Raw genomic sequence first — 12,018 nt, forward strand, 5'->3', positions numbered from 1 at the left:
CGACTCACCTCTCCCGACCCCTCTTCTGTGGCATCCGCTGTCTCCCCCAGAGTCCCCTCCATGTTCTTGCTTCCCAGAACGGCTAGTGCTCCCTCCTCAGAGCCTCCCCCTTGGCCTCCAACCTCTCCTCGAACACACTGTTCTCCCTGCTCAAAACGTCCTGCCCCAAACCTGCTCCCTCCTCATTCCACACCACTCAACAGCTACACTGGCCCAGAAGCTTCCAGGCTTCCCAGAGGCACCAAGGCACGCGCTATCGACGGAGGAATGGCCCTGAACTCGGAGCACATCGCTGTGGAATGCAGGGGCTAAAAACCACAACCTCTGAGGGGACCGACCCTTGCTCAAGTACGTATTAGCTGTGTGACCTTGAACAGGACACTCAACCCCTCTGTGCCTTAGTCGGCTCACCTGTAAAATGAGGACAAAGCAGTACCCACCTCATAGGATTGTTGTGAGCATTAGATAAACTCTAACTTCAAGACACATAAAACACCAAGAACAGCGCCAGGCACACTGGAAGTACTCAAAACACGTCAGCTGCAGTGAAGCAGCCGCCCTGTCTGCATCTCCCACTAAATTATGGACCCCGTGGGGCCGAGCTATTTTCTATTCAGCTTGACATCCCACCCGCTATGCCAGAGCCCAGAAACTCAAGAGGCCACGAGGTCCCAGGAAGTCGATATAAACGACCGAGCTGGCCAGCACGAGAACAGAGGACAGCAAGAGCAATGAAAGATGGCAGCTGCCACTCAGCCTCCATGGTGGGGGGCGGGAGAGGCAACAGGGCGCGGTGGGGACTGTGGCAAACTGAACAGCACACGCTCCCTTTAAAGGCTGCAGTCACTTCTCAGCTCCATCCAACTGCTGCCCTAGAAAACCATGAGTTTTTTGAGTTTTTCAAGAGAAGCCAGATTTCTGGATTTTTACCACGAGATATTCTCATTTCTAAATGCCGGCCACTCCTTTTGGCCTCCGCGCTGCCTGGTGGAGAGACGGCTCCCACTTACCATGGTGACGCCCAGGAGGGTTGGGCTGACCAGTAACACGGGGGCCACGAACCTGCCCCAACTTCTTTCCCAGAAAGAGTAGAAGAGGTCTGCCCAGCAGACGATCCACAGCAAGAATCCCAAGGCCTGGAAGAGAAGGACACACACGTCTGAGAACGGAAGGCGCCGGAACCTCCCCCTGCATCTCTGCACCAAGCTCGGGCTCGGGGGCACCAGCCAGCTCCTACATTACCAGCCGTGGTCCTCGGACACAGCAGACATCCTTTGCGACATGGACAGTCCGAGGCAGGGTGAGCCACCACACGCTGCTCTGGAACCAGCATACCGTCCCATCCCGCGCCCCAGCCCTGACTCTGTCTGGTCACTACACCCCCAGCACCTGATCACTCAAGAGCTCACTCGACAGCCTGGCTGTGCCTGCAACCCCAGCAGCCTGCACAAGGGCCCTCACGCAACAGCCGTTCCTTCAACAGTGTTCCTCCAGCTGACATTTCTCGGGGGCCTACGATGGGTGATAGACTTCTCCAGGTGCCAAGCATCCAAGAGTGATCAAAACAGACTAAAGCCCCTGCCTTCGCAGAGCTGACAGTGTAGAGGAAGGAAACAAACTGAAAAATACATAATATGATGGCAGAGAGTAACAGTGATAAGAGGAAAAATAAAACAGGGTGGTGGTCGGGGGTGGCCTCTCCCATCAGGTGACATCTGAGTGAAGAGCCAAAAGTGACTATTTGAATGAAAGAACAATTCAGGAAGAGGGAACAGCAAGTGCAAAGGCCCTGGGGTAGGAACATGAGTGGGTTTGTGGCTGCTGTGAAATGAAGAATGCTCGTGGTAGGAGAGGCTGAAGAGGAGCCTGGAGGCAGATCAGCTGCTCCCCACCCCCTCCCAGGACTTCCGGATTTTATGCCCTGAGGTAAGAAACTCCAGGAGGGTTTTTGAACAAGGCAAGGACAAAATCTGGTTTACATTTTAAAGGGAGACAATGTTCCCTTAGAAAAGAACAAAGTGCTCCCAGACAACAGATCTAGTTAAGAACAGGGAAGTAGACACCAGCAGTATGAAGAGACCGGGGCAGGTGGACATCATGCGACCCCAGACGTGGCAGCCTAAGAAAGACACGCCTCCCTTCTGTAGTTCTCAGAAACATCACACAGGCCCGAGCGGAGGAACTCATGCTACAGTAACTGGCCCGTGTTCTTCAAAGGCGTCCATGTCACAAAACACAAGGAAAGTTGACACGTCCGTCCTTAAGAGAACTAAAGGGACCACATGACTAAATGTCATGTATGATCTGGGACTCGATCCTCGACTTGGGTGGGATGCTAGAAGAAGAGTACTGGGACAAGGGACACACTGGAATACAGACAGCACACTTTTTAAAAAGCGTTGTGTCCGTATTAAATATCCTGCACGTGGTTACATGAGACACTTTCTGCTTGGAAGGAAAGAGTCCCTGAAGAATCAAGGGATAATGGACCGGCTGTTCTCGAATGAGTCAGAAAAAGTGAATAATAATAGGAAGACCTCTTGATAATCCCTTGAGATGGACCCTACATCCCCATTGTAAGGATGGGGATACTGAGGCTGCGGAGGCTATGAAATTTGCTCAAGAGCACACAGCTCGTAAGTGGCGGAGCAGACATCGGAACCCATGTCCCAATCCAGAGCCGCAGCTTCATCGACCACCTTATTACGGTGTCTTCTAGAAAAAGGAACTCAGGGCCAAGGAAGTCAAAGAAACCTGTCAGTTTCCACCACTCGCCACGCCCCACCCAGGCCCCGCCCCCGGGAGAGCCCAGGTGACTTACAGTTTTGGCTTTGTTGAGGTGCGTCATCTGAATGTAGCCCCGGTCATGGCGGGAGAGGTGGAGGAAGTAGAAGGGGAAGCAGACCCAGAGGTAAGCGCAAGGCACCCACACGAGCACGGTGTTCTGAAAGCACTTGGTGAAGTCGGGGTTGCTGGTGTTCCAGGTGACGTTCCACTCCTGCGGGCACAAACACGGGCGCGGGTCAACCGGACGCACCAGTGAGGGACAGAACTAGCTGCCAAGGGGCCTAAGAAAACACACAGGACCCCTTCATCCGAGCTCCTCTCAGGCAGAACACGCGAGAGTCAGGAGCCAGAAAGATTATGGAACAAGGAATGAGGAAGAAAGGTAAGTCTCAGACAAATTCCTGGGAAGTGTGGCAAGTTCCAGTGTTGCACAAAAGATGGGGCCTGCCATCTAAAGGAATCCTGAGGGTTTTCTCCTGTAAACTGAAGAGTGCCTCAGTTATGCAAATCATTCCTACTTTCCTATCTCATGAATCGAGAACCTTCTAATATTCTTCATCACCATCACCACAATCCCCATTACCATCGCCATCACTGCCACCACCATCACCATCAATGCCATTACTATCACCATCATCACTATCACAGTCACTCTCATCAGCAGCATCAGCATCTCCACCATGGCCACCATCACAACCACCACCATCTTCATCACTGTGACAATCACTCCCATCAGCACCATCATCATCTCCACCATGGCCACCATCACAACCATCACCATCTTCATCACTGTGACAATCACTCCCATCAGCACCATCATCATCTCCACCATGGCCACCATCGCAACCACCACCATCTTCATCACAACCACCACCATCTTCATCACCATCACCATCACCACCACTAGCAGCCCGAGCAGCAGGATGGGTAACACCCGAATTGCAGTTCTCTGTGCTAGGCCTTATTCTAAGTTCTTTAAACGCATTATCTCCTTTGATTCTGTAAGCACTTTATCACTCCTTTTTCAGAAGGGAAAACTAAAGCACACAGAGGTTCAGTGATTTGTCCCGCATCACACAGATGGAAAGATCTGGAGCCAAATTCCAACCCAGGCAATCTGGTTCTAGAGTCCCGGCATTTAACCACTAAGCTATTCAGCCTCAGAAACAAATTCGTTTTAATTACTTTTATTTTGTAAGAAATCACCTGTATTTTGTTAGAGCTGTGCCAAACAGATAAACAGAAAGATACATACATAAATGGATGAGGTCTCTCTGCCTGAGAATAAACTTCAACCAGGTGGTAGACAGCCATGATGGCGAATTTAACTCAAGTCCTGATCTGACCACCGACCAGTTAGACAACCTTGGGAAAAGTTGTTACCCTGTCCTGGGGGTCTCACTTTCTTTTCTCTACCATGATTAGGTCAGATAAATTTAGAGGTCTCAAGCAGGTGGCCCTCAGGCCAATGTGGCCCACAGATGGTTTGTTGTTACTGTTGTTCTTAAGAAGGCTTTAAAAACATTGACACTAGCTGCCAACAATTACAATCAGGAAATCTCATATAAAAATTACGATTTCTGGCTTTTCTAAAAAAAATCAGAAAATCTGGCAGCGCTGGGCCCACATTCCTGCTTCCCAACCAGCAGCGAGTGTTGGGGAGCCGCCAGTCTCTGGATGAGGTCCAGGCGCCCCAGTCCCCACGCAGCCTACTTCGCTCCTGGCCTTCTTTCTCCACCACTGACAACGCGCTCTCCAGATGGTTCCAGACGTCTCTGATCCCAATAGGCCTCCCACAATCGGCTAAGTGAGACGGCCAAGGACCCTGGAATCGTATGGCTCTCTGCAAGCTCTAAAGTCACATCGACGGACGTTAAAGAGAAGGTGATGAGAACAAAGAGATCATTTCACTTAAAGAAACATCTGACCATCTGATCAAAATACACGTTCCAAGCTTTTCAAAGAGGAGACCCAGTGATGCACGACAATGTGAATATACTAACGCCACCGGAGTAGACACTTAAAAATGGCTAAGATGGGGAAAAAAAAAAATGAAGGATTTGACTTTAAAAAAAAAGTGAGATCTAGGTATTAAGAAAGCACCTGAATGGATTCTTCAGAGATATAGTTATTCACTGACATAAACGGTTATTTTTCCAGAACCAAGAACGAGGAATCATTATAAAGTAAACTTTAAAAGGTCAACACACACAAAGAGATGTAGCTAGGAAACTTCCAGCCACAAAGAAACCCTAAAAAGGACAAAGGGCACACCACCGTGAACTTGGGCAACTGGAAGTCAGTCTTGTAAATGCGAATTTGCTCAAGCAAGGAGAGATTTATGTCAAACAGTGATTATTTTAACTGGCTTCACAGCACTCGTCACTCTTAAAGTGATGGTGGAAGAAGGGATTAAACTGTTGGTGGTTATTAAACACACAACAGTTCCCGCGCAGCTGCCAGAAAAGCTCCTTTGAAAGGAACCGGCCCTTCTAGAGAGAAAACAACGCGGGGACTACATACATGCAGTTACGTATACAAGAAGCTCGGCTCACGGGTGACACATTTCAATAACCTAACTATTCCTCCCCTGGACTATTGCAAGAGCTTCCGAATCCTTCCCAGACCCACTGAGTCCTCCGCCCTGCAGCCAAGGTTATCTTCTACACCCACGTATTCACACGTGCATCCAGACACACCCCCCACCCATCCGTAAACCCATCCATCCACCCTCTAGTCTCTCCATCCGACCATCCACCCACCCACCTACCCACGTACCAATTCATCCATCTATCTGCCCATCTATCTACCCACCTACCCCCATACTTATGCATCCATCCATCCATCCACTAGTCTATCCATCCATCCATCCACCCACCTACCCACATACCAATTCATCCATCTATCTGCCCATCTATCTATCCACCTACCCCCATACTTATGCATCCATCCATCCATCCACTAGTGTATCTGTCCATCCATCCACCCATCTACCCATGTACCAATTCATCCATCCATCCATCTGCCCGTCTATCTACCCACCCACCCCCCTACTTCTGCATCCATCCACTAGTCTATCCATCCATCCATCCATCCATCCATCCATCCATCCATCCACCTACCCATGTATCAATTCATCCATCCATCTGCCCATCTATCTATCCACCTACTTACACATCCATCCATCCATCCACTAGTCTATCCGTCCATCTATCCACTCACCTACCCACGTACCAATTCATCCATCCATCTGCCCATCTATCTATCCACCTACTTATACATCCATCCATCCATCCACTAGTCTATCCGTCCATCCATCCACCCAGCTACCTATGTACCAATTCATCCATCCATCCATCTGCCTGTCTAGCTATCCACCCACCCCCCTACTTATGCATCCATTCATCCATCCATCTGCTGGTCTGTCTGTCTGCCCACCCCCCTACTTATGCATCCATCCATCCATCCACTAGTCTATCCATCCATCCACCCACCCACCTACCTACCCACATACCAATTCATCCATCCATCTGTCCATCTATCTACCCACTCATGCCCCTACTTAGGCATTCATCCATCCATCCACTAGTCTATCCATCCATCCATCCACCCACCTACCCACGTACCAATTCATCCATCCATCTGCCCATCTATCTACCCGCTCATCCCCCTACTTATGCATCCATCCATCCATCCACCCACCCAAGCATCCATCCACATCTATCCCTCTGTGTATTAATTTATTTTTAATAGGTAATACATTTATGCGCTAAAATTTTTCCAAACTACACAAGATACACTGTAAAACATAAATCTTCCTCCCTAAATTTGCAGCCCCCCAGCCAACCCCACAGGTAAAACCACCATCGCTGATGTCTTGTTTTCTTCCAGACACTGTCCAAATACAGTGTATGTATTCTGTTTCCCCAAGAGGTACCATGATACAGACCTGTTCTGTACTTTGCTTTTTTACTTAACTATGTTAGAAACTCATCTTTAAAAGTTGCATAGATATGCTTTATTCCAGATAGCTTAATTTTAATGCTTTTAAACAAACAGTAGAAGGGACAAGCCACGTTCCCATCCTGGTGCCTAACCCTCCACTTCCTCTCTCCAGAGGCAACCATATCAGTTTCTCGTGCATCCTTCCAGAAAACGTTTTATGCATACATAACAAAGATAAACATATCTTTTCTGGGATCGAATGGAAGGACACATCCTCCACACACTGCTGTGTACTTTGCCCGTTTCTCTTAATAACAGGTCTGAACTGCAAGGGAACAGTTCCCTCCTCCTCTGTACTGGCTGCTTTGTACTCCCTGGGAATAGAATGACCCGATTCTTTAATCGGTCTCCCACTGACCGAGCACAAGGCTGTTCTTACAAACCAAACACGCGACAAGGAACACATCACCTGCCAGGCGCCTCGCTTCACACACGAGCAAGCACATCTGCAAGAGAACTTTCTAGAAGTGCACCTGCCAGCTCGAAGGGCACGTACATTTAAAAGCTCGACAGACACTGCCCACCAAACAGAAGATCTTTCTGTTCATGTTTAAAGGCAGTTAGGGGGGCTGGCCCCGTGGCCAAGTGGTTAAGTTCGCACGCTCCGCTGCGGCGGCCCAAGGTTTCATCCGTTCGGATCCTGGCCGCGGACATGGCACTGCTCATCAAGCCACGCTGAGGCAGCATCCCACAGGCCACAACTAGAAGGACCCACAACTAAGAGTATACAACTATGTACCGGGGGGCTTTGGGGAGAAAAAGAAAAAAAAATAAAATCTTTAAAAAAAAACAAATAAATACATAAAAATAAAGGCAGTTAGGTTTTCCTGCTCAGAGGAAACCCTTAGACTGAAATACTCATGTTAATAAATGAGATGACCTCATGGCCCTCTCTGTTCTGGGTAACTGCCTCCAAGTGGCTAGGAGAGCCTATCCTTGCCACGGAGCAAGAGGCCTCCCACATCCAAGCCCCATCTGCTTCTACACTTTCTCCTGTCCTGTTCCCCAGTGTGTCAACTCAGGCATTCACTCGAAGGAGCATTTTCCACGTGTGTGTTGGGCATTATTCACAGCACTGGAGACTCAGGAAGGCCACGGTCTCTGCCTTCAAGGCACTTCCCAGCCGCTGGTCAAATGAATGGTTGCTCTGCTTGCAATGTCTTTCTCCCATAACAAACTCCTACTCATCCTTCAAAACCCAACTCAGATAGACACCTCCTTTGAGAAGCCCTCTTCCTCACTCCCCAAACCGTCAGGCCCCCTCACCTTTGCGATGATTTTCTTACACGTCCGTCACTACCTCTTGTCCTGCAAGGACCTCAGTGCAAGGATGGTGTTGTACTGACCTCTGACTCCTGTCCCTCTCACCCAGCAGGTGCCCAAAGGTTATTGCATAAACCAGTGACCCAAGTCGCGCCTGGCTTCTTAAAAACTCACCCATCCAGGCAGAATCTGCAAAGGACCCCTGGGTTTGTGGTCCAGGCGGATGGGAACTAAACTTCAGGCCTGACCTCTTGTGAGACTGGGCAGGTCGCTGATATCAGTCTCCTCCCCGGTAAACGGTCAGGGAAACACACGGGCCTGGAAGGGACCGCGAGCGTCAAACGGGACGACGTGTGCTTTGCACAGAGCTGGCAGTGCAGGGACAATAAGTGGTGGCCATTAGGAGCAGATACCAACAATTACATCACGTGCTGCATCACGTTTTGGCCAATGACAGGCCGCACGCACAGCGGTGTCCCCAGGTCAGTACCACGGAGCCAGGGGTGCAGCAGGTACCACCCAGGCGTGTAAGCGCACGCTGTGACATCCACACGACGACAAAACCGCCTAACGACGTATTCCCCAGAACGCGTCCCCGTCGTTAAGTGACCCATGACTGTAACAACAATCGCCACCACCGCCACCAGCACTGCCCGGAGCCAGGAAGCTCAAAGGTTAAAGTTTGAGTGAGGACGTGAGGGAGAGGAAATCGGGGAGCATCCAAGGAACCTGGAACTCGGTCAGGGGAAGTCAGAGAAACGCTGACCAAAGGAAGACCTGCGGGGGCAGCTTCCCGCTCCAGCCGGACGGCGGCCCTGATGGCGCAGAGCCGGGAGGAGGCCGTGAAGGGGGATCTGGCTGTGAACGTGAACTTGCCCTTCTGTGGATCACAGCCACTGGGGGCCGTCCCCGCCGCCCACCGCCAACGGCGGCCCTGACCACAACTGTCACCACGGTGAAGATAAGAGTGTCTGGGGCTCCTACGTGTCCATCCCTGGCCGGACCCGTGACGTCTCTACTGTCTAAAGGTATCCCCTGGACAGCCCCGCAGATAAGCAGCGTGGCCTCCTCTTTCGGGGTCTCTGGGGGGAAGAGCGAATGGCGAGGGCCGTCAGGAGGCTCAGGGAGGGTCCCTGAGGGCTCAGGGCTCCTCACTGCCCCCCACCCCAGGGACGACAGGGACCCCCGTCTTTCTTCTCAGGGGCTCCGCCTCCCGATCCAGGGAGCTTCGGAAACCAAGCTGCCCTCTGGTCCCACCCACGGGGCATCCACGGGCTCAATGCAGGGAATGGAAATTCAGCTCCGGGCGGCACGAGCCTGGAAGTGGTCCCCAGCGCTGGCCGAGCCGTGCATCCGGGGAACCCGGCCCAGGGGGGTCCCCAACAGAGAACGTGCACCCCGACTCCCCGGGACGAGGCCTCTCCTCACAGGACGCCTCAACGGTTCGTCGCCTTCCACAGCTTCCCCTACCCCCAGCCCCGACCTCTGAGGATCTGGGACCAAGGTCAAGTCTGCCGGGCCCGTGAGCTCCAGGAGGTCAGAAAATTTCTGCTGTGTGGTGTCATCTCACACCCTTCCCTCTCTGGGCCGGGGAAGGACAGCCAACACGTTCTGAGCGCTCACGGGCCTCACTAGAGCGGGCACGGCTGCTTTCCCCATTTCACAGGTGAGGAAACCGAGGCACCGGGAAATAAGTGATCTTCCCTAGGCCATAGGGCAGGGGGGGTGTTGTCCCCACCCCACCCCCCACGCACACCTTCCCGTCTCCGCCGACAGCCCCGGCTCTTGTTCATAAACAAATCCTCAACTGTCAGCCACACACTCGGGGTGAAGCCCAAGGGGGTGGGTCCTCTTCAGCATCAGCCAATCAGCAGAGTCCTTTACTCTCATGCTGGTGATTAGTGCCAGAATGGACACTTGATCCCGCCAAGCCACTCACGGCAAGGACACACACTCTCCTGTCCCCAGCAACACAGGGTGAGGATGTGGGGTTTCCAGGTGCCTCAATCATTTACAAGAGAAGCAGCAAGGGCTGGGAGGGGAAAGGCAGGGGTGGCAGCACCATGGCGAGTGTGAGAATGAAGCTGACATCATAAAAGGTGGAGATGAAAGAGACTCAGTACCTGGTGTCATCATGGGCTGCTGGATCAAGCTTCACCTGTAGCCCACCCTGCTGCTGGACTTCCAAAAATTCACTTTGCTTACACAAGTTTAAAATGGATTTGCTCTCACTTACAATGCAAAGCCTCCTAGTAACACAAGTTCTGATCCACTGAGTCAACCCTTATATAACAATATGATTCAGAATTCGACACGCGTGAATTTAGGGTCCAGATACACCTCTACTCGTAGCATACTCCTCGGTAAGTTACTCACCCTCTCTGAGGGTCAAATAGCCCACCAGCAAAATGGGGCTACTACCATGTCTCCCACAGGGGAGCATAAAAGCCCATATAAATGTTGATTATTACTATTATTCACAACTCCTTCAGCTGCTTTTTTGGAACCCACTTCTTTCCTTCTGTTTTCTCCTTTTCCTATCCTCCTTTGCATCACTCCACCTCCCAAAAACGTACTCTGTCCCCTTGACTCTTTTCTTACAGATCCAGTTTTCCTCTCAATTTATTTGCCGTGTGACCTTAGGCAAGTTACTTAACATCTCTGAGCCTCATCTATGACTAAGGCTAAGAACACCCATCTCCTAAAGCTATTCTGAAGATTAAATAAAATGACATACACACAGGGCCCAGCACAGGGTCATAAATTAACACTCAACAAAGGGCTACCGTCAGTAACCTTAATCCTTATGTGAGTAATAAAAATACATGAAGTTTATAGCATACTCTCAATCTGATAATCCTCTATTGTTACTGATAATAGTAATACCACCTAGCTTTATCTGAGCACTATGTGCCAGGCACTGTTTCCATGCATTTTATGCAAATTCATTCATTTAATCTCCATGATCACTGAGAAGGCAGGTTCTGTTTTGATCCTCCTTTGGTAGATGAGGAAACTGAGACACAGAGAAGTCAACTAACTTGCCTAAGGTCACACAGCTTGTGAGTGATGAGGCTGGGGCCTATCGAGCCACCCTGGCCCCTCATGATGACTATCTGAACTTTAACAGGGTCTTCTGCAGCGCACGCCTCTCCCCCGGGGAAGTCTGGGCCAAGGGAAAGATCTGAGGCCCCAAAAGAGCCCCAAGTTCAGAGCCAGGCACCCGTCTTAGTTTCCACTGGCTGCTGTAAAAATCACCACAAATCTAGCGACTGGAAACAGCACGCGTTTTTATCACGTGGTTCTAGGGCAGAAACCCGCAGAGGGTCTCCCCGGGCGGCCCCGGGGTGCTGGCAGCGCTGCCTTCCCTCTGGAGCCTTTGAGAATCCGCTTCCTGGCCTCTTTCAGCTCCCGGGAGCCGCCCCCATCCCTTGGCTCCTGGCTCCTTCCACCTTCCAAGCCAGCAGCAGGCCAGCCCGTCCCCACGCCGCCACCTCTCCGGCTGCCTCTCTTCTGTCTCCCTCTGCCATTTACAAGGACCCTCGTGATCACGCTGGGCCCACCCAGACAATCCACGACAACGTTCCAGCTCCAGGTCAGCTAATGAGCGACCCTGAGTCCATCGGCAATCTCCAGCCCTCTGCCACATAACATGGCATATTCAGAGGTTTGGGGATGAGACTGGACATCTTCGGGGAGGCCATCACTCTGCCTATCACAGCCCTGCAGGTTTCTTCCGGTCGACCCCACACACCCTCTGGAGCTCCCAGGGCCACCACCGCCCTCTCAGCTGGGTCAGAAGCCACCACAGCCCTCCAGGCCCAGGCAGGAAGTGGCCCCGCCCGCTGACCGAGCCTGATGCTGCCCGGTCCTCTCGGCTCAGCGGGCTCGTCACAGAAGCGCCCGTGTGCCAGGCATCTCCTTGGCTGGGGCCTCCTCGGTGCGTCCCCCAGATCTGCTGCT

At 51.6% G+C, this 12,018-nt stretch overlaps 1 protein-coding gene across 2 annotated transcripts in view; it reads right to left on the reverse strand.

Annotated features, from left to right (window-relative positions):
• Positions 1-12,018, reverse strand: part of ABCC1 (ATP binding cassette subfamily C member 1 (ABCC1 blood group)) — a 126,439-nt gene that overhangs the window by 87,602 nt on the left and 26,819 nt on the right. For both annotated transcript variants that reach the window (XM_070484871.1, XM_070484870.1), the window contains exons 2-3: positions 2,822-2,998; positions 1,011-1,136 (exon numbers count right to left, since the gene is read on the reverse strand). In XM_070484871.1, the coding sequence (XP_070340972.1) occupies positions 1,011-1,136; positions 2,822-2,998 (303 nt within the window). The remainder of the gene's footprint in view (positions 1-1,010; positions 1,137-2,821; positions 2,999-12,018) is intronic.

Source organism: Equus asinus, chromosome 14, assembly GCF_041296235.1.
Source record: "Equus asinus isolate D_3611 breed Donkey chromosome 14, EquAss-T2T_v2, whole genome shotgun sequence".
Lineage (NCBI taxonomy): Eukaryota > Metazoa > Chordata > Mammalia > Perissodactyla > Equidae > Equus > Equus asinus.